The sequence below is a fragment of the Rhinoraja longicauda genome, chromosome 34 (genome assembly GCF_053455715.1).
Source record: "Rhinoraja longicauda isolate Sanriku21f chromosome 34, sRhiLon1.1, whole genome shotgun sequence".
Taxonomy (NCBI): Eukaryota; Metazoa; Chordata; class Chondrichthyes; order Rajiformes; family Arhynchobatidae; genus Rhinoraja; species Rhinoraja longicauda.
In genome coordinates this window covers 22,214,635-22,237,787 of record NC_135986.1, presented here as the reverse complement: position 1 = coordinate 22,237,787, position 23,153 = coordinate 22,214,635, and the positions used below count along the sequence as shown (strand labels likewise).

General features: G+C 54.8%; 2 protein-coding genes across 2 annotated transcripts in view; both read left to right on the top strand.

Annotated features, from left to right (window-relative positions):
* Positions 1–13,653, top strand: part of LOC144609631 (pecanex-like protein 3) — a 76,442-nt gene extending 62,789 nt beyond the window's left edge. The window contains 1 exon segment of the mRNA XM_078428130.1: positions 13,574–13,653. Within this exon segment, the coding sequence (XP_078284256.1) occupies positions 13,574–13,653 (80 nt within the window).
* A 288-nt stretch (positions 13,654–13,941) lies between these two features.
* Positions 13,942–23,153, top strand: part of LOC144609630 (signal-induced proliferation-associated protein 1-like) — an 84,165-nt gene continuing 74,953 nt past the window's right edge. Inside the window, 6 exon segments of the mRNA XM_078428129.1 lie at positions 13,942–14,160; positions 14,262–14,764; positions 14,824–15,008; positions 19,679–19,693; positions 19,696–19,793; positions 22,012–22,218. Of these exon segments, the coding sequence (XP_078284255.1) occupies positions 13,942–14,160; positions 14,262–14,764; positions 14,824–15,008; positions 19,679–19,693; positions 19,696–19,793; positions 22,012–22,218 (1,227 nt within the window).

Here is a 23,153-nt window from a genome sequence, read left to right as displayed (position 1 = left end):
AGGAAACGTCCTTTAATTCTGAGGCTGTGCCCTCTGGTCCTAGACTCTCCCACTAGTGGAATCATCCTCTCCACATCCACTCTATCCAGGCCGCTCACTATTCTGCACGTTTCAATGGGGTGCCTCACCTTTAAGGGATTTGCTCAAGATTCCAGCATCTGCAATTCTTTGTTTGTCCATGAGTGCTACACACACTTTCAGTCACCCCAGAGAGTCTTGCAGCTTGGAAACAGGCCCTTCGGCCAACTTACCCATGCCGACCGACCAACAAGCCCCGTCCACGCTAGTCCCACCTGCCTGCGTTTGGCCCATATCCCTCTAAACCTGTCCTATCCATCAGTTTAGTTTAGTTTAGAGACACATCGCGGAAACAGGCCCTTCGGCACACCGGGTCCCGCGCCGACCAGCGATCCCCGCACACTAACACTGTCCTACACCCACTAGGGACAATTTTTACATTTACCAAGCCAATTAACCTACAAACCTGCACGTCTTTGGAGTGTGGAGGAAAACGAAGATCTCGGAGAAAACCCACGCTGGTCACGGGGAGAACGTACAAACTCCGTTCAGACGGCGCCCGTAGTCGGGATCGAACCCGGAACTCTGGCGCTGTGGAGGCAGCAATCTACCGTTGCACCTAGGTTTGCCAACTCTGTCCCGTATTAGCCGGGACACCCCGTATATTGGGCTAAATTGGTTTGTCCCGTACGGGACCGCCCTTATCCCGTATTAGGACCGGGGGCCCGCTGTAGGCCGCCGGACGCTGTAGGCCGTGGGGCCGTTCTAGGCCCGGACAGTGTAGGCCCGGACAGTGTAGGCCCGGACAGTGTAGGCCGGACACTGTAGGCCCGGACAGTTGTAGGCCCGGACAGTGTAGGCCCGGACCAGTGTAGGCCCGGACAGTGTAGGCCCGGACAGTGTAGGCCCGGACAGTGTAGGGGCCCGGACAGTGTAGGCCCGGACACTGTAGGCCCGGACAGTGTAGGCCCGGACAGCGTAGGGCCGGAGTCCCGGGGCGCCGCCTAACAGAGGTTGCCTAGCAACCCGCCTCCGGCCCGGGCGGCCGCCATTGGTGGAGCGGGAGCATGCTGGCTGGGTGAGGTCACGTGGGCGCGGGGCGGTGACGTCACCTATTGTCCCTTATTTGGGAGTGAAAAGTTGGCAACCCCTAGCGGCAGCACTAGAGAAAAAAGGATGGGTGCTAGATTTCAACAAGGAGTCATAACAAGGAGTCATGGGCTCGAAGGGCCGAATGGCCTCCTCCTGCACCTATTGTCTATTGTCTATAACAAGGTTGGAGGGCCATTACTTAGAGTCATTGAGTGACACAGCATTGGAAACAGGCCCTTCGGCCCATCTTGCCCACACCGGCCAACATGTCCCAGCTACACTAGTCCCCACCTGCCTGCGTTTGGCCCAAATCCCTCTAAACCCGTCCTATCCATGTACCTGTCTAATTGTCTCTTAAACGTCGGGATAGTCCCCAGCCTCAACTACCTCCTCCGGCAGCTCGTTCCGTACACCCACCACCCTCTGTGTGAAAAAGTTACCCCTCAGATTCCGATAAAATCTTTCCCCCTTCAATTTAAAACCCGTGTCCTCTGGTCCTCGATTTCCACCTACTCAGGGCAAGAGTCTCGCTGCGTCCACCAGATCTTTCCCCCTCAGGATTTTCTTACGCTTAAAACCTGGGTGCGTGGAAGCTTCTGGAACATTCTTCCTCAAATCAGGTGACCACAACCGTACACTTGGTCTTACAGCACCAGTGCTCTGTGTGATTCTGAACAATACTTCCCCTTTGCTGAATGTCGGCGAAGTCACTTCCTCATAGCTTGCAGTACCTGCTCGATAACCTTCTGCAATTCAAGGCCAATGTTCTCTGTAACTCTCTCTCTCCCAGAGGGCAGTGAATTCTCTGGAGGTCTCCAGTCTCAGAGCAGTGCGCAGAAAACAGGTGCTGGAGGAGGCCATTTGGCCCTTCCAGCCAGCACCGCCATTCACCGTGATCATGGCTGATCATCCACAATCAGTAACCCGTGCCTGCTTCTCTCCCATATCCCTTGATTCCACTAGCCCCTAGAGCTCTATCTAACTCTCTTTTTAAATTCATCCAGTGAATCGGCCTCCACTGCCTCTGTGGCAGAGAATTCCACAAATTCACAACTCTCTGGGTGAAAAAGGTTTTTTCCCACCTCAGTTTTAAATGGCCTCCCCTTTTATTCTTAGACTGTGTGTGTGGCCCCTGGTTCTGGACTCCCCCAACATTGGGAACTTTTTTCCTGCATCCAGCTTGTCCAGTCCTTTTATAATTTTATACGTCTCTTTCTGTGGCAGAGAAGTCCACAAATTGTGTGCAGTTTTGGTCTCCAAATTTGAGGAAGGATATTCTTGCTATTGAGGGCGTGCAGCGTAGGTTTACTAGGTTAATTCCCGGGATGGCGGGACTGTCGTACGTTGAAAGACTGGAGCGACTGGCTTGTATACACTGGAATCTGGAAGGATGAGAGGGGATCTTATTGAAACATATAAGATTATTAAGGGGTTGGACACGCTAGAGGCAGGAAACATGTTCCCCAATGTTGGGGGAGTCCAGAACCAGGGGCCACAGTTTAAGAATAAGGGGTAGGCCATCTAGAACGAAGATGAGGAAAAACTTTTCTACTCAGAGAGTTGTGAATCTGTGGAATTCTCTGCCTCAGAAGGCAGTGGAGGCCAATTCTCTGAATGCATTCAAGAGAGAGCTAGATAGAGCTCTTAAGGATAGCGGAGTCAGGGGGTATGGGGAGAAGGCAGGAACGGGGTACTGATTGAGAATGATCAGCCATGATCACATTGAATGGCGGTGCTGGCTCGAAGGGCCGAATGGCCTCCTCCTGCACCTATTCTCTTTGTTTAAATGTACAACTCTCTGGATGAAAAAAGTTTGTTCTCACCTCAGTTTTAATTGGCCTCACCTTTATTCTTAGGACTGTGTGTGTGGCCCCTGGTTCTGGGACTCCCCCAACATTGGGAACATTTTTCCTGCATCTAGCTTGTCCAGTCCTTTTATAATTTTATCTGTCCTCTATAAGAGACAATAGACAATAGGTGCAGGAGGAGGCCATTCGGCCCTTCGAGCCAGCACCGCCATTCAATGTGATCATGGCTGATCATTCTCAATCAGTACCCCGTTCCTGCCTTCTCCCCATACCCCCTGACTCCGCTATCCTTAAGAGCTCTATCTAGCTCTCTCTTGAATGCATTCAGAGAATTGTCCTCCACTGCCTTCTGAGGTCTCTATAAAAGAATACATCTCTCTTGAACTCTCTGCCCCAGTGTAGAATATCTCTCTGGAACTCTCTAATTGCAGAGCGCAGTGAATCTGAGGAGTATCTCTGCATCCTTATCTCACGAGAAACCTTAAAGCAGCCTTTCGAAAACCTCCATTGGGAAAGATTAATAAAAGTTAATGCAAGACTAGGATAGGAAATGTTTTGTTTGCAGTCACGTGTACCGAGGTACAGTGAAAAGCTTTTGTTAAGTGCTCTAACCAGTCAGCGGAAAGACTATACAGTGCCCCTCCATAATGTTCGGGACAAAGAGCTATCATTTATTTATTTGCCTCTGTGCTCCCACGATTTGAGATTTGTAATAGGGAAAAAATCACACGCAGTTAAAGTGCATATTGTCAGATTTTATTCAAGGCCAATTTTTATACAAAGGCCACAGTTTAAGAATAAGGGGTAGGCCATTTAGAACGGAGACGAGGAAAGACTTTTTCAGTCAGAGAGTTGTGAATCTGTGGAATTCTCTGCCTCAGAAGGCAGTGGAGGCCAATTCTCTGGATGCTTTCAAGAGAGAGTTAGATAGAGCTCTTAAGGATAGCGAGTCAGGGGGTATGGGGAGAAGGCAGGAACGGGGTACTGATTGAGAATGATCAGCCATGATCACATTGAATGGCGGTGCGTACAGGCTCGAAGGGCCGAATGGCCTCCTCCTTCTACACCTACACCAATGGCCTCCCTCCTGCACCTGTTGCCTATTGTCTATACATTTTGGTTTCACCGTGTAGAAATCACAGCTGTGTTTATACGTCGTGCTCCCATTTCAGGGCACCATAATGTTAGGGACGCATGGATTAACAGGTGTTTGTGTTTGCTCAGGTGTGTTTAAATCTCTCTGTAATGCAGGTATAAGACAGCTCTCAGCACCGACGATGTATAAAAATATCCTTTAATCACATCTGACGATGTGCACTTTAACCAAATGTGATTTTTTTTCTCTTACAAGGACATTGTAGGCCCGGACGCTGTAGGCCCGGACACTGTAGGCCCGGACACTGTAGGCCCGGACAGTGTAGGCCCGGACACTGTAGGCCCGGACACTGTAGGCCCGGACACTGTAGGCCCCCGGCCCCGACAGTGTAGGCCCGGACGCTGTAGTCCGGAGTGTACTGTACAGGATTACAATCAAGCCGTACAGATAAAGGGGATAACGTTTAAGGGAATAAAGTCCAGTAAAGTCCGATTAAAGATAGTCTAAGGGTCTCCAATGAAGTAGATGTAGGGGTTGCCAACTCTCTCACTCCCAAATACGGGACAAGGTGACGTCACCGCCCCGCGCCCCACGTGACCTCACCCAGCCAGCGGCCATGTGCTCCCCGCTCCACCAATGGCGGCCGCCCGGGCTGGGAGGCGGGTTGCCTAGGCAACCTCCGTTACGCGGCGCCCGGGGCCTACAGTGTCCGTGCCTACACTGTCCGGGCCTACACTGTCCGGGCCTACACTGTCAGGGCCTACAGTGTCCGGGCCTACACTGTCGGGACCTACAGTGTCCGGGCCTACACTGTCGGGGACCTACAGTGTCTGTGCCTACAGTGTCCCGGGCCCTACAGTGTCCGGGCCTACACTGTCAGGGCCTACAGTGTCCGGGCCTACACTGTCGGGACCTACAGTGTCCGGGCCTACACTGTCCGGGACCTACAGTGTCCGGGCCTACAGTGTCCGGGCCTACAGCATCCGGGCCTACAGTGTCCGGGACCTACAGGGTCCGGGCCTACAGTGTCCGGGCCTACAGTGTCCGGGACCTACAGGGTCCGGGCCTACAGCGTCCGGGCCTACAGCGTCCGGGCCTACAGCATCTGGGCCTAATACGGACAAGGGCAGGACAATTTAGCCCAAAATACGGGATGTCCCGGCTAATACGGGACAGTTGGCAACCCTAAGTAGATAGAAGTTCAGGACTTCTCTCTGGTTGTGGTAGGACGGTTTCAGTTGTCTGATAACAGCCGGGAAGAAACTGTCCCTGAATCTGGAGGTGTGCGTTTTTCACACACTTCTGTACCTCTTGCCCGATGGAGAGGGGAGATAAGGGCGGCACGGTGGCGCAGCGGTAGAGTTGCTGCTTTACAGCGAATGCAGCGCCGGAGACTCAGGTTCGATCCTGACTACGGGTGCTGCACTGTACAGAGTTTGTACGTTCTCCCCGTGACCTGCGTGGGTTTTCTCCGAGATCTTCGGTTTCCTCCCACACTCCAAAGACGTACAGGTATGTAGGTTAATTGGCTGGGTAAATGTAAAAGATTGTCCCTAGTGGGTGTAGGATAGTGTTAATGTACGGGGATCGCTGGGCGGCACGGACTTGGAGGGCCGAAAAGGCCTGTTTCCGGCTGTATATATATGATATGATGATATGAAGGGGGAGTGACTGGGTTGAGACTGGTCCCTGATGAGGCTGCTGGCCTTGCCGAGGCAGCGCGGATCGTGTTGGGTAACAGGAAAATGGCAATGAAACTAAACGTGATTTTAATTTAGTCTGTCTTCATAGCGGAAGACACATAAACTCTCTGTAACAGGAGTTACGACAGGCTGGAGCGAAAGAGGAACTGGAAAAAAATAGAGCCAGTTTAGTTTAGTTTAGTTTAGAGATACAGCGTGGAAACAGGCCCTTCGGCCCACCGGGTCCGTGCCGCCCAGCGATCCCCGCACACTAACACTATCCTACACACACTAGGGACAATTTACAATTTTTACCAAAGCCATTTAATCTATAAACATGTGTAGGAGAGAAAGAACTGCAGATGCTGGTTTAACTCGAAGGTAGACACAAAATGCTGGAGTAACTCAAGGGGACAGGCAATAGACAATAGGTGCAGGAGGAGGCCATTCGGCCCTTCGAACCAGCACCGCCATTCAATGTGATCATGGCTGATCATTCTCAATCAGTACCCCATTCCTGCCTTCTCCCCATACCCCCTGACTCCGCTATCCTTAAGAGCTCTATCTAGCTCTCTCTTGAATGCATTCAGAGAATTGGCCTCCACTGCCTTCTGAGGCAGAGAATTCCACAGATTCACAACTCTCTGACTGAAAAAGTTTTTCCTCATCTCCGTTCTAAATGGCCGACCTCTTATTCTTAAAAATGGGTGGCCCCTGGTTCTGGACTCCCCCCAACATTGGGAACATGTTTCCTGCCTCTAACGTGTCCAATCCCTTAATAATCTTATACGTTTCGATAAGATCCCCTCTCATCCTTCTAAATTCCAGTGTATACAAGCCTAGTCGCTCCAGTCTTTCAACAAAGGGCAGTCCCGCCATTCCGGGAATTAACCTGGTAAACCTACGCTGCACGCCCACGAATTTGAGGTTTTTGACCATCTCTACCTTGGCGCTGTCAATACTAACTGGGGTCTGTGCACATCTTCGCTTCCTGAAGTCGATCACTATCTCCTTTGACTTGCTGACAATGAGATTTCCCCCGGTCTTGAATGAACTTGATCTTTCCCTGCGGTGTACAGCGGCCACGTGCTCCCGCTCCACCAATGGTGGCCGCCCGGGCTGGGAGGCGGGTTGCTACGTAACCTCTGTTAGGCGGCACCTGGGCCTCTGGGCCTACACTGTCCGGGCCTACACTGTCCGGGCCTACACTGTCTGGACCTCCAGTGTCCGGGCCTACACTGACCGGGCCTGCACTGTCCGGGCCTACACTGTCCGGGCCTACACTTTCTGGGCCTACACTGTCCGGGCCTGCACTGTCCGGGCCTACACTTTCTGGGCCTACACTGTCCGGGCCTACACTGTCCGGGCCTACACTTTCTGGGCCTACACTGTCCGGGCCTACAGTGTCCGGGCCTACACTTTCTGGGCCTACACTGTCCGGGCCTACACTGTCCGGGCCTACACTGTCCGGGCCTACACTGTCCGGGCCTGCACTGTCCGGGCCTGCACTGTCCGGGCCTGCACTGTCCGGGCCTGCACTGTCCGGGCCTGCACTGTCCGGGCCTGCACTGTCCGGGCCTGCACTGACCGGGCCTGCACTGACCGGGCCTGCACTGTCCGGGCCTGCACTGTCCGGGCCTACACTTTCCGGGCCTACACTTTCCGGGCCTACACTGTCCGGGCCTACAGTGTCCGGGCCTACACTTTCTGGGCCTACACTGTCCGGGCCTGCACTGTCCGGGCCTGCACTGTCCAGGCCTGCACTGACCGGGCCTGCACTGTCCGGGCCTACACTGTCCGGGCCTACACTTTCTGGGCCTACACTGTCCGGGCCTACAGTGTCCGGGCCTACACTTTCTGGGCCTACACTGTCTGGGCCTACACTGTCCGGGCCTACACTGTCCGGGCCTACACTGTCTGGGCCTACACTGTCCGGGCCTACACTGTCCGGGCCTACAATGTCTGGGCCTACACTGTCCGGGCCTAATATGGGACAAGGGCGGTCCCGTAGGGGCCAAACCAATTTAGCCCAAAATACGGGATGTCCCAGCTGATACGGGACAGTTGGCAACAGTACCTGCTAGCCAAACTTCTCTTTAGTTTAGTTTAGAGATACAGCACGGAAACAGGCCCTTCGGCCCACCAGGTCCGCGCCGACCAGCGATCCCCGCACACTAACACTGCCCGACACCCACTAGAGAATGTTTATATTTATACCAAGCCGATTAGCCCACACACTAAGGACAATTTGCAGATGGCAATTAACCGACAAACCTGCATGTTTAGTTTAGTTTAGTTTAGAGATACAGCGGGGAAACAGGCCCTTCGGCCCACTAAGTCCGTGCCGCCCAGCGATCCCCGCACATTAATGCACTATCTTACACCCACGAGGGACAACTTTTACATTTACCAAGCCAATTAACCTACAAACCCTCTGTGGCAAAAATGAGGAAAGATTGGAAAGACTGGGGCTTGTATTCACTGGAGTTTAGAAGGACGAGAGGGGATCTTATAGAGACGTATAAAATCATAAAAGGACTGGACAAGCTAGATGCAGGAAAAATGTTCCCAATGTTTGGGGGAGTCCAGAACCAGGGGCCACACACACACAGTCTAAGAATAAAGGGGAGGCCATTTCAAACTGAGGTGAGAAAAAACCTTTTCACCCAGAGAGTTGTGAATTAATTCTCTGCCACAGAATTAATTCTCTGCCCAGCGATCCCCGCACACTAACACTATCCCACACCCACTAGGGACAATTTTTACATTTGCCCAGCCAATTAACCTACAAACCTGTACGTCTTTGGAGTGCGGGAGGAAACCGAAGATCTCGGAGAAAACCCACGCAGGTCACATAACATAACATAACATAACAACACTTTATTGTCACTCGGCACAAACACCGAGCGAAATTTCAGCAGTCACACAAGACACAGCAAAAAAGAAAAGAACACAGGACACCCGACCCCAACACAAACATCCATCACAGTGACTCCAAACACCCCCTCACTGTGATGGAGCAACAAAACTTCCCCTCTCTTCCCCCCGCACCCACGGACAGGCAGCTCGACCGATACCGAGGCAAACGACACGCACAGCCCCCCGCAAGGGGATGGAAGGCCCCGCGGCCGAGCCGCCCCGGGCACCGAAACGTCCCGCGGCCGCACCGGGCGATGTTAAGTCCAGCGGCCGAGACGCCCCGGGCACTGAAACGTCCCGCGGCCGAACAGCGCTGACGATGTTAAGTCCAGCGGCCAAGCCGCGCCAGGCACTGAAACGTCCCGCGGCCACACAGGGCGATGTTAAGTCCAGCGGCCAAGCCGCACCCAGCACTGAAACGTCCCGCGGCCGCACCGGGCACTGAAACGTCCCGCGGCCGAGCCGCACCGGGCACTGAAACGTCCCGCGGCCGCACCGGGCGATGTTAAGTCCAGCGGCCGAGCCGCACCGGGCACTGAAACGTCCCGCGGCCGAGCTGCGCCGGCGATGTTAAGGCCCGCAGCCGAGCCGCGCCGGGCGATGGAAGGCCCCGCGGGCGAGCTGCGCCCCGGGGAAGAGACCTAATAAAAGAAAGGTTTCCCCCCGCCCCCCACCCCACCCCACCCCACACCCCCACCACACATACACAGCCAAAAACAGAAACAAAAACCATCCCAACACCGACACAAACAAAAAAAAAGAAAAAAAGACAACAGACTGCCAGAGAGCCGCAGCCGTTAGGCGCAGCCAACTCCTCCCACGGGGGAGAACGTACAAACTCCGTACAGGCGGTGCCCGTAGTCGGGATGGAACCCGAGTCTCCGGCGCTGCATTCGCTGTAAGGTGGCAACTCTACCGTCCCGCCATCCCGAGGATTAACCCGGTGAACCTACGCTGCGTAAACGTTTCTTCCCACCCCAGTTTTAAGTGGCCGCCCCCTTTTATCTTTAGACTGTGTGTGGCCCCTGGTTCTGGGCTCCCCCCCCAACAGCGGGAAGATTATTCCCATATCAGAATGTCTCTTCCCATCCGTAGGTCTCTGGTGCTGTAAGGCAGAAGCTCCACTGCCCTCAAAACTCTTCAATGTATAAATGGCTGATCGGAGCTGACACCTCTGGCTCGATTCAGGAGGCTAATCCAATATTAGCTCGCCCAGTAAAACCATTACTGTGTTTTTTAAAATTCCGCACATTGGCTAGTTTCGCTTTTAATAATATCACATCCCCCGACTCCGAGATTATATTCGTCAGAAATAGAACGGCGTGTCGTAATTAGTTGGAATCAAGCGTTATTTATTCACACTTATTTTGAAAGAGGACTAATGCCTTGCACAACCTCAGGAGGTCAACAAGGATGTTGCCAGGACTAGAGGGTGTGAGCTACAGGGGGAGGTTGAGCAGGCTGGGTCTCTATTCCATGGAGCGCAGGAGGATGAGGGGTGATCTTATAGAGGTGTACAAAATCATGAGAGGAATAGATCGGGTAGACGCACAGAGTCTCTTGCCCAGAGTAGTGGAATCGAGGACCAGAGGACACAGGTTGAAGACGGAGGGGAAAAGATTTAATGGTAATCTGAGGGGTAACTTTATCTACACAAAGCTTGGTGGGTGTGTGGAACGACTGTAGGCCCGGGCACTGTAGGCCCGGGCACTGTAGGCCCGGACACTGTAGGCCCGGACACTGTAGGCCCGGACACTGTAGGCCCGGACACTGTAGGCCTGGACACTGTAGGCCCAGACAATGTAGGCCCGGACACTGTAAGCCCGGACACTGTAGGCCCGGACAATGTAGGCCCGGATATTATATGCCCGGACACTGTAGGCCTGGACACTGTAGGCCCGGACACTGTAGGCCCGGACACTGTAGGCCCGGACACTGTAGGCCCGGACACTGTAGGCCCAGACAATGTAGGCCCGGACACTGTAGGCCCGGACACTGTAGGCCCGGACACTTTAGGCCCAGACTCTGTAGCTCGGGGGCCGCTGTAGTCCCGGGCAGTGTAGGCGTGGTGTCCCGGGCGCCGCCTAACGGAGGTTGTGTAGCAACCCGCCTCCCGGCCCGGGCGGCCGCCGTTGGCGGAGCGGGAGCACTTGGCCGCTGGCTGGGTGGCGTAACTCTTTGTCCCTTATTTGGGAGTGAGGAAGTTGGCAACCCTGGTGTGAACTCTGGGTCTGGATAGAGTTAGTGCCTAAAGCCATTTTTCGAGGCTTCCCCCACTGTCTGCCTCAGCGTGACAACGATTCCGGCATCTGCACTTCCTTGTGCAAAAAGAGTCTACTGCTGATTTAGAGGTACAGCGCGGAAACAGGCCCTTCGGCCCATCGGGTCCGCGCCGACCGGCCATCCCCGCACATTAACACACTATCCTACACACACTAGGGACAATCTTTTTACACTTACCAAGCCAAACAACTTACAAACCTGCACGTCTTTGGAGTGCGGGAGGAAACCGAAGATCTCGGAGAAAACTCCTAAGACGTACAGGTTTGTCGGCTAATTGGCTTGGCATAAGTGTAAAAAGTGTAAAGTGTGTGTGTGTGTGTGTGTGGGATAGTGTCAGTGTGCGGGAATCCAGGCCTACATTGTCCGGGCCTACAGTGTCCGGGCATATAATGTCCGGGCCTACACTGTCCGGGCCTGCAGTGTCCGGGCCTGCAGTGTCCGGGCCTGCAGTGTCCGGGCCTTCAGTGTCCGGGCCTGCAGTGTCCGGGCCTGCAGTGTCCGGGCCTGCAGTGTCCGGGACTTCAGTGTCCGGGCCTGCAGTGTCCGGGCCTACAGTGCCCGGCCCTACAGTGCCCGGGCCTACAGTGTCCGGGCCTACAGTGTCCGGGCCTACAGTGTCCGGGCCTGCAGTGTCCGGGCCTATAGTGTCGGGGCCTACAGTGTCCGGGCCTGCAGTGTCCGGGCCTACAGTGTCCGGGCATATAATGTTCGGGCCTACAGTGTCCGGGCATATAATGTCCGGGCCTACATTGTCTGGGCCTACAGTGCCCGGGCCTACAGTGTCCGGGCCTACAGTGTCCGGGCATATAATGTTCGGGCCTACAGTGTCCGGGCATATAATGTCCGGGCCTACATTGTCTGGGCCTACAGTGCCCGGGCCTACAGTGTCCGGGCCTACAGTGCCCGGGCCTACAGTGTCCGGGCCTACAGCGCCGTCCAGGCCTAATACGGGACAAGGGCAGTCCCGTAGGGGACAAAAATATTCGTTGACTTGGCCACCACAGCCGTCTGCGGCAAAGAATTCCACAGAATGACCATCAGACAACCAAAGGTAAACAGGCACACAAAATGCTGGAGTAACTCAGTGTGTGACGTTATACTATAAGAATAATGAAAGGCCTGGATGGAGTGGATGAGGAGAGGATGTCGGTGTGGACTCGGTGGGCCGAAGGGCCTGTTTCCGCGCTGTATCTCTAAACTAAACTGAACTGAACTGAATAGTTCCTCCCCTCACATCAAACCCATGAGCGCGCTGGTTCTCGATAGTCCTAAGATGGAGTAACTCAGCGGGTCAGGCAGCATCTCGGGAGAGAAGGAATGGGTGACGTTTCGGGTCGAGACCCTTCTTCAGACTGAGAGTCATGGGGTAGTGGAAAACGAGAGATAAAGACGGTGATGTAGAGAGGGAAAGAGAGAGAACAAATGAATGAAAGACATGCAAAGAAAGGAACGATGATAAAGGAAACATAGAAACATAGAAAATAGGTGCAGGAGTAGGCCATTCGGCCCTTCGAGCCTGTACGCACCGCCAATCAATATGATCATGGCTGATCATCCAACTCAGTATCCTGTACCTGCCTTCTCTCCATACCCCCTGATCCCTTTAGCCACAAGGGCCACATCTAACTCCCTCTTAAATATAGACAATGAACTGGCCTCAACTACCTTCTGTGGCAGAGAATTCCACAGATTCACCACTCTCTGTGTGAAGAAATGTTTTCTCATCTCGGTCCTAAAAGACTTCCCCCTTATCCTTAAGCTGTGACCCCTGGTTCTGGACTTCCCCAACATCGGGAACAATCTTCCCGCATCTAGCCTCTCCAACCCCTTAAGAATTTTATATGTTTCTATAAGAATCCCAGCGTATACAAACCAAGAAACAGGCCACTGTTAGCTGTGGGCTGGGTGAGAATGAGGCAGTGCAGCGTAGGTTCACCAGGTTAATTCCCGGAATGGCGGGACTGTCATATGAGGAAAGAATGGGTCCACTGGGCTTGTATTCGCTGGAATTTAGAAGGATGAGAGAGGGGGGATCTTATGGAAACATATAAAGTTCTTAAGGGACTGGACAGGCTAGAGGCAGGAAAAATGTTCACCAATGTTGGGGAAGTCCAGAACCAGGGGCCACACACAGTTTAAGAATAAGGGGTCGGCCATTTAAGACGGAGATGAGGAAAAACGTTTTCACCCAGAGAGTTGTGAATCTGTGGAATTCTCTGCCACACAGGGCAGTGGAGGCCGATTCACTGGATGTTTTCAAGAGGGACTAACGGAATCAAGGGACATGGGGAAAAAGCAGGAACGGGGTACTGATTCTGCATGATCAGCCGTGATCATATTGAATGGCGGTGCTGGCTCGAAGGGCCGAGTGGCCTTATCCTGCACCTATTTTCTATGTTTCTATGATCGTATTGAATGGCGGTGCTGGCTCGAAGGGCCGAGTGGCCTACTCCTGCACCTATTTTCTATGTTTCTATGATCACATTAAATGGCGGTGCTGGCTCGAAGGGCCGAGTGGCCTACTCCTGCACCTATTGTCTATGTTTCACGGGCTGCGGTTTGTTGTGGGCTAGGTGAAAACGAGTTGCAGACAATGAGACTCTGCAAAGAGAATTACAGTGGGAGTGTGCAGGGCAGGGCCTAGATCTGACGTGTGTCTTTTCTTCCCCCTATAGTTTTGTCGTTCGGGTCGGTGTCGGATGGTGAGGAGTTGAAAGCGGCCTCGAGGATCGTGGTGAACGCTCGCGCGGTGTGACGGTTCGAGTCCCGACCTCGCCGGCCGGCCGACCCTTGACCCTTGCCCCCGGCGATGGCCTACGACCCCTGGACGTCCTGCGGCCTTGCTGGATGAAGAGGTGGGGCCGAGACTGAGAGGAGGAGGAGGCGGAGGAGGAGACGGTCGCCATCGTCGCGGGGTTTCGAGATGTCGCCTTTCCGGCCCTCCCGCGCCAGGCTCTGAGGCCCGCGGCACGCCTGGGCCCCTGAGGGAGGGGAGGGGACCAAAACAAAAACAAGGGGTGGGGGCGGCTCTCCGCGGCCCGACATGCAGTCAGACGACTTCTTCTTCCGCAAGTTCAAGAGGAGTAACCCCCGACCCCTGCTGACGGCCGTGACCTTCGAAGCCAAGGCCGCCAGGCCGGCCCCGGAGCCGGCCGGCACCACCGTGAGGGCCCGCATCCTGAATGGCCGCCGCAAAGGAGGGGCTCGAAGACGGGAGGGGGGAGGGCAGCGAGGGCCTGCCAGCCCGCCGCTGAGGGAGCCGGTTGGGAGGAGGAGGAGGAGGTGGAGGGACGGTTAGCGGAGGTGGAGGGGGAGGGGCTAGAGGGCAGGGCCGGGGGGCCGGCGCGGGGCCCCGCCATCCAGCGCAGCAACAGCGAGGCGGCCATTGCCGAGAGGCGCGGCCTCCCCCGCGGCCACCGGGGCGGCGCTGCACCGGGAGTACGGCAGTGCCTCGTCGGTGGAGCGGCCCCGTGCCGTTGGGGGTGGGGGGCCCGAGGGGGAGGGGAGAGAGGGAGGGAGAGGGGGACCGAATTGCCGGCCGCCCCCCCGTTTCCAGGACCCTTACCTCCTTCTGGGGCTGCCCGAGATCCCCGGGCATGCCCAGGCCCAGGCTCAGGCTCAGGCCTTCCGCCGGGCCCAGAAGGCCGAGGGGCCCATGTCTCCGGCCCCGACGACCCCCGGGGGGGCCCGTGGCGCCGGCCCCGCAGCCTGGCGCACTACGACGTCCAGAGCCTCCTCTTCGACCCGCAGCGGGCGGCGTGCAGCACGGACAGCGCCGGGGCGGCGCAAGAACATGGTGACCGGGGCCTCGGCGGCCTCCCAGTCGCCGGGCCCCAGCAAGGCCCCGGAGCCGCCCGAGGGGGAGGGGGGGGACGGGGGAGGGGGGAGAGGGAGGGGGAGGGGGAGGTGGGCGCCCTGTCTTGAGCTGTCCGCACTTTCGTAGCGAGGTGGGGGGCGAGGGGGAGCAGCAGAGGTCCAGCCAGTGCCCCAACGCCGCGGTCTCAGTGTTGGAGGAGCCCCGCGAGAGCCAGCTCACACGCACTGGCGTCTACTTCATCGAACACGCCGACCTGGGGGCCAACTACTACCGCAAATACTTCAGCGGCAAAGGTGGGTAACGATCACGCCAGGGATGGCACGAGGGAGGGGGGGAGGGGGGGAGGGTGAGGAGGGAGGGAGGGAGGGAGGGAAGAAGATATAGGGAGGTAAGGGGTGGAGGAGGGAGGGAGGGAGGTAAGGGAGGAGGGAGGGAGGGAGGGAGGTAGGGAGGAGGGAGGGCAGGAGGGAGGGAGAGGGAGGGAGAGGGGGGAGGGAGGGAGGGAGGGAGGGAGGGAGGAGGGAGGGAGGGGAGGGAGGGAGGGAGGGAGGGGAGGGGAGGGAGGGAGGGAGGCGGGGCCGCTCCGCGTCTGCCCACGTCTGCTCTCTCCCTCTCCGCACCATCGCACAGGGCAGTGGGCTAGCGTTGCCAACTGTCCCGTATTAGCTGGGACATCCCGTATTTTGGGCTAAATTGGTTTGTCCCGTACGGGACCGCCCTTGTCCCGTATTAGGCCCGGACAGTGTAGGCCCGGACACTGTAGGCCCGGACAGTGTAGGCCCGGACGCTGTAGGACCGATGCTGTAGGCCTGGACACTGTAGCCCAGACAGTGTAGGCCCGGACACTGTAGGCCCGGACAGTGTAGGCCCGACACTGTAGGCCGGACGCTGTAGGCCCGGACAGTGTAGACCCAGACAGTGTAGGCCCCGGAGGCCCGGGCGCCGCCTAGCGGAAGTTGCTTAGCAACCCGCCTCCCGGCCCCGGGCGGCCGCCATTGGTGGAGCGGGAGCACGTGGCCGCTGGCTCGGTGAGGTCACGTGGGGGCGTGGGGCTGGTGACGTCACCTTGTCCCTTATTGGAAGTGAGATAGTTGGCAACCCCTACAACGGGCACACCCTACACTAGCCCAAAACGCACAGAGACATAGGATATTTTAAGGCAGAGATAGATAGATTCTTGATTAGTGCGGGTGTCAGGGTTATGGGGAGAAGGCAGGAGAATGTGGGTTAGGAGGGAGAGATAGGTCAGCCATGATTGAATGGCGGAGTGGACTCGATGGCTGAATGGCCTAATTCTGCTCCTATCACTTACGACCTTATGACAGAGAGAGAGAGAGAGAGACATAAATAGACAGAAACACACACACACACACACACACACACACACCCACACACACCCCACACACACACACACACACACAGTGACACACACACACACACACACACACACACACACACACACACCCCACACACACCCACACACACACACACACACACAGTGACACACACACACACACACACACACACACTCACACACACACACACACACACACAGTGACACACACAGTGACACACTCTGAGATCTTATCGAAACGTATAAGATTATTAAGGGGTTGGACACGTTAGAGGCAGGAAACATGTTCCCAATGTTGGGGGGAGTCCAGAACCAGGGGCCACACAGTTTAAGAATAAGGGGTCGGCCATTTAGAACGGAGATGAGGAAAAACTTTTTCAGTCAGAGAGTTGTGAATCTGTGGAATTCTCTGCCTCAGAAGGCAGTGGAGGCCAATTCTCCGAATGCATTCAAGAGAGAGCTGGATAGAGCTCTTAAGGATAGCGGAGGTTAGGGGGTAATGGGGAGAAGGCAGGAACGGGGGTACTGATTGAGAATGATCAGCCATGATCACATTGAATGGCGGTGCGTACAGGCTCGAAGGGCCGAATGGCCTCCTCCTGCACCTATTCTCCATTGTCTATTGTTGGCCGGTGTGGGCCGAAGGGCCTGTTTCCGGGCTGTCTCATGCTACCACTCTGTGACCTCAGAACCCTTCGTCCCTGTCTGTCCGCTGCGTGATTCACAGCGCCTGTGGACAAGGCCTTGTTGCAAGAGTCACCCTCCACTGCAGCCAGCCCTGCGTCCTCTGCCTGCACAGGATGCTGCGGGCAGGATGCGGCCTTCGGCTGCCTAAGCAACGCAGGCCTCTCCGGAGCCCCGCGGTCTGGCAGGCATGGCAGCAGCTTCGTTAAAAGGTCACCAGGAGCGGAATTAGGCCATTCGGCCCATCAAGTCTACTCCACCATTCAATCATGGCCGACCTCTCTCTCCTCCTATCCCCATTCTCCTGCCTTCTCCCCGTTATTCCCGACTTCCGTACTAATTCCCCGAATGGCGGGACTATCATATGTTGAAAGACTGGAGCGACTAGGTTTGTATACACTGGAATTTAGAAGGATGAGAGGGGATCTTATCGAAACGTACAAGATTATTAAGGGGTTGGACACGTTAGAGGCAGGAAACATGTTCCCAATGTTGGGGGAGTCCAGAAACCAGGGGCCACACAGTTTAAGAATAAGGGGTCGGACCATTTAGAACTGAGATGGGGAAACAGATAATTCAGTCAGAGAGTTGTGAATCTGTGGGATTCTCTGCCTCAGAAGGCAGTGGCAGGCAATTCTCTGAATACATTCAAGAGAGAGCTAGATAGAGCTCTTAAGGATAGCGGAGTCAGGGGGTATGGGGAGAAGGCAGGAAACGGGGTACTGATTGAGAATGATCGGCCATGATCACAGTGAATGGCGGTGCTGGCTCGAAGGGCCGAATGGCCTACTCCTGCACCTATTGTCTATTGTCTATAATCAAGAATCTATCCATCTCTGCCTTAATATATCCACTGACTTGGCTCCACAGATTCATAAGGTTGCCAACTGAACCGTATTAGCCGGGACATCCCGTATTTTGGGCTAAATTGGTTTGTCCCGTATGGGACCGCCCTTGTCTCCGTATTAGGACCGGACACTGTAGGCCCGGACACTGTAGGCCCGGACACTGTAGGTCCGGACAGCACTGTAGCCCGGACACTGTACGCCCGGACACTGTAGGCCCGGACACTGTAGGCCCGGACACTGTAGGCCCGGACACGGTAGGCCCGGACACTGTAGGCCCGGACACTGTAGGCCCGGACACTGTAGGCCCGGACACTGTAGGCCCGGACACTGTAGGCCCGGGCACTGTACGCCCGGACACTGTAGGCCCGGACACTAGGCCCGGACACTGTAGGCCCGGACAGTGTAGCCCCTGACACTGTAGGCCCGGGGGCTGCTGTAGGCCCGGACAGTGTAGGCCCGGACAGTGTAGGCCCGGACAGTGTAGGCCCGGACACTGTAGGCCCGGACACTGTAGGCCCGGGGGACACTGTAGGCCCTGACACTGTAGGCCCGGACACAGTAGGCCCGAGCGGCACTGTAGGCCCGGACACTGTGAGTGAAGAAATTCCTCGTCATCTCCTTCCTAAAGGAACGTCCTTTAATTCTGAGGCTGTGCCCTCTGGTCCTAGACTCTCCCACTAGTGGGAACATCCTCTCCACATCCACTCTATCCAGGCCGCTCACTATTCGGTAAATTTTCAATGAGGGTCTCCCCCTCATCCTTCTAAACTCCAGCGAGTACAGGCCCAATGCCCACAAACGCTCATCGTAGGTTAACCTAGGATCAATCTTGTGAACTTTTATTGTTATTAAACGTTATTGTCACCTGTACCGAGGTACAGTGAAAAAGCTTTCGTTGCGTCAGCGGAAAGACAACACACGATTACAATCGAACCATTACAGTGCACAGATACATAGAAACATAGAAAATAGGTGCAGGAGTAGGCCATTCGGCCTTCGAGCCTGTACGCACCGCCATTCAATATGATCATGGCTGATCATCCAGCTCAGTATCCCGTACCTGCCTTCTCTCCATACCCCTGATCCCTTTAGCCACAAGGGCCACATCTAACTCCCTTCTAAATATAGCCAATGAACTGGCCTCAACTACCCTCTGTGGCAGAGAATTCCACAGATTCACCACTCTTTGTGTGAAAAAAAACGTTCTCATCTCGGTCCTAAAAGACTTCCCCCTTATCCTTAAACTGTGACCCATTGTTCTGGACTTCCCCAACATCGGGAACAATCTTCCCGCATCTAGCCTGTCCAACCCCTTAAGAATTTTGTACATTTCTATAAGATCCCCCCTCAATCTTCTAAATTCCAGCGAGTTTCTACATGAAAAGGGAATGATATTTAGTGCGAGGTAAAGCCAGCAAAGTCCGATCAAGGATAGTCCGAGGGTCACCAAAGAGGTAGATAGTAGTTCAGTTCTCTGTCGCTGTGAGGAAGCTACTCTATCATGTTACCCCCCAAACCCAGTTGACTCAGGTAGAACCTTCGACAGTGGCGCAGCGGTAGAGTTGCTGCCTCACAGCGCCAGGACCCAGGTTCGATCCCGACTACGGGCGCTGTCTGTACGGAGTTTGTATGCTCTCCCCGTGACCTGCGTGGGTTTTCTCCGGGTGCTCCGGTTTCCTCCCACACTCCAAAGACGTGCAGGTTGCAATTTAACACTGTCCTACGCGCGTGCACACACACACACACACACAGACACACACACACACACACACACACACACACACTACACACACACACACGGAACATTTTTTACACATTATACCAATCCGATTAACCTACAAAACCTGCACGTCTTTGGAGTGTGGGAGGAACCGAAGAATCTCGGAGAAAACCCACGCAGGTCACGGGGAGAACGTACAAACTCCGCACAGACGGCGCCGTGGTGGTGTAGGATGGTGTCAGTGTGTCCGCGGGGATCGCTGGTCGGCGCGGGCCCGGCGGGCCGAAGGGGGCCTGTTTCCGCGCTGTATCTCTAAACTAAACCCTCGCCCTCCCCCCCCTACTTGTGTCTCCGCAGAGCATCAGAACTTCTTTGTGTCGACGAGAGCCTTGGCCCAGTGGCGGTCACTTTGAGGAGGGAAGAGAAAGACAAGGATTCTGGGAACAGCTCGCAGTACAACTAACGCATCATTGTGAGAGACCTCAGAGGTAGGCCGAGAACACCCCGCCCCCGACTGGGGAGGAGGTCATAACGTCACGCGCGTTAGGAGCGGAATTAGGCCATTCGGCCCATCAAGTCTACTCTGCCGTTCCATCATGGCTGATCTATCTCTCCCTCAACCTGTCCAAGTCTTTTCTGCAGAGTCCCTGCTTTCTCTACCCTACGGTCATAAGGAATTGGAGCAGAATTAGTCCATCAGTCCACTCCGCCATTCAATCATGGCTGATCTATCTCTCTCCCTCCTAACCCCATTCTCCTGCCTTCTCCCCATAACCTCTGACACCCGCACTAATCAAGAATCTATCTCTGCATTAAAAATACCCACTGACTTGTGGCCTCCACAGCCGTCGGTGGCAAAGAATTCCACAGATTCACCGCCCTCTGAAATTCCTCCTCATCTCCTTCCTAAAAGAACGTCCTTTAATTCTGAGGCTGTGCCCTCTGGTCCTGGACTCTCCACTAGTGGGAACATCCTCTTCACATCCACTCTATCCAGGCCGCTCACTGTTCTGTAAGTTTCAACGAGGTCCCTCCTCGTTCTTCTAAACTCCAGCGAGTACAGGCCCCGTGTACACAAACGTTCATCGTACGTTAACCCACTCATTCCTGGATCGTTCTCGTAAACCTCCTCTGGACCCTCTCCAGAGCCAGCTCATCCTTCCTCAGATACGGGGCCCAAAATTGCTGCCATATCCCAAATGGGGCCTGACCAGCGCCTTATACAGCCTCAGCATTACATCCCTGTTTTTGTATACAAGCCCTCTTGAAATAAATGCCAGCATCGAGTTCGCTTTCTTTACTACCGATTCGACTTGCAGATTAACTATTTGGGAATCCTGCACCGTCGATCCCAAGTCCCTTTGCACCTCCGATTTCTGGATTCTCTCCCCATTTAGAAAATAGTCTAGGCCTTTATTCCTACCACCGAAATGCCCGCTGTGTTCCATCTGCCCCTTCTCTGCCCACCTGTCCCAAGTCATCTGCAGAGTAGACACAAAATGCTGGAGCAACTCAGCGGGACAGGCAGCATCTCTTGGAGAGAAGGAACGGGTGACGTTTCGGGGCCTACACTGTCCGGGCCTACAGTGTCCGGGCCTACACTGTCCGGGCCTACACTGTCAGGGCCTACACTGTCTGGGCCTACAGTGTCGGGGCCTACACTGTCCGGGCCTACACTGTCAGGGCCTACACTGTCCGGCCTACAGCGTTCGAGCCTATAGCGCTCCCCCGAGCCTAAGCGGTCAAACATAGAAACATAGAAAATAGGTGCAGGAGTAGGCCATTCGGCCCTTCGAGCCTGTACGCACCGCCATTCAATATGATCATGGCTGATCATCCAACTCAGTATCCCGTACCTGCCTTCTCTCATACCCCCTGATCCCTTTATCAAAAAGGGCCAAATTAACTCCCTCTTAAATATAGCCAATGAACTGGCCTCAACTACCTTCTGTGGCAGAGAATTCCACAGACTCACCACTCTCTGTGTGAAGAAATGTTTTCTCATCTCGGTCCTAAAAGACTTCCCCCTTATCCTTAAGCTGTGACCCCTGGTTCTGGACTTCCCCAACATCGAGAACAATCTTCCCGCATCTAGCCTCTCCAACCCCTTAAGAATTTATATGTTTCTATAAGATCCCCCCTCAGTCTTCTAAATTCCAGCGAGTATAAGCCCAGTCTATCTAGTCTTTCCTCATATGTAAGTCCCGCCATCCCAGGGATCAATCTGGTGAACCTTCTCTGTACTCCCTCTAAGGCAAGAACGTCTTTCCTCAGGTTAGGAGACCAAAACTGTACACAATACTCCAGGTGCGGTCTCACCAAGGCCCTGTACAACTGCAGTAGAACCTCCCTGCTCCTAAACTCAAATCCTCTTGCTATGAATGCCAACATACCATTCGCTTTCTTCACTGCCTGCTGCACCTGCTCGCTTGCTTTCAATGACTGGTGCACCATGACACCCAGGTCACGTTGCATCTCCCCTTCTCCCAATCGTTCACCATTCAGGTAATACTCTGCTTTCCTGTTCTTGCCGCCAAAGTGGATAACCTCACATCAAGGGCGGTCCTGTACAGGACAAACCAATTTAGCCCAAAATATGTGATGTCCCGGCTAATACGGAACAGTTGGCAACACTAGTGAGGTGTGAGCGGTTGTGCGAGGTGTGAGCGGGTGTGCGAGGTGTGAGCGAGTGTGATCTGTGCCCTCAGCTGCGGACTCTGCGGGCGTCGATCCTGGAGGAGGCCTGTCCCATGTCAGCCCGTCACGGCCCTCAGCGCGGCGTGCCGCCCAAGAAGCTGCTGGAGTACTTGGTGCCGGGCCTCAACACCCAGTGCTTGCGCTTGGCGTCCAGCTCGCCCAAGGTGCCCGAGATGCTACTCAAACTGGACGAGCAAGGGGTAGGTGCCCGCCCAGCCATCCGCCCGCCCGGCCCGCCATCTTCCCCCCCACCACCCCCCCAAACGATCGCGTCCACTAAAGAACTTCGAACAGTGGGTCACAAGTTATAGAAAACATAGACAATCGGTGCAGGAGGAGGCCATTTGGGCCTTCGAGCTGCACCGCCATTCATCGTGATCATGGCTGATCATCCACAATCAGTACCCCGTTCCTGCTTTCTCCCCATACCCCCTGACTCCGCTATCATTAAGAGCTCTATCTAGCTCTCTCTTGAATGCATCCCCATATCCTTGATTCCAACTAGCCCCCCAGAGCTCTATCTAACTCTCTTTTCAATCCATCCGGTGAATCGGCCTCCACTGCCAGCACCGCCATTCAATACGATCATAGAAACATAGAAAATAGGTGCAGGATAAGGCCACTCGGCCCTTCGAGCCAGCACCGCCATTCAATATGATCACGGCTGATCATGCAGAATCAGTACCCCGTTCCTGCTTTTTCCCCATGTCCCTTGATTCCGTTAGTCCCTCTTGAAAACATCCAGTGAATCGGCCTCCACTGCCCTGTGTGGCAGAGAATTCCACACATTCACAACTCTCTGGGTGAAAAAGTTTTTTCTCACCTCAGTTTTAAATGGCCTCCCTTTTATTCTTAGACTGTGTGTGGCCCCTGGTTCTGGACTCCCCAACATTGGGAACATTTTTCCAGCATCTAGCCTGTCCAGTCCTTTATAATTTTATACGTCTCTATAAGATCCCCCTCTCATCCTTCTAAGCTCCAGTGAATACAAGCCCCAGTCTTTCCAATCTTTCCTCATACGACAGTCCCGCCATCCCGGGGATTAACCTGGTGAACCTACGCTGCACTGCCTCAATAGCAAGGACGTCCTTCCTCAAATTAGGAGACCAAAACTGTACACAGTACTCCAGATGTG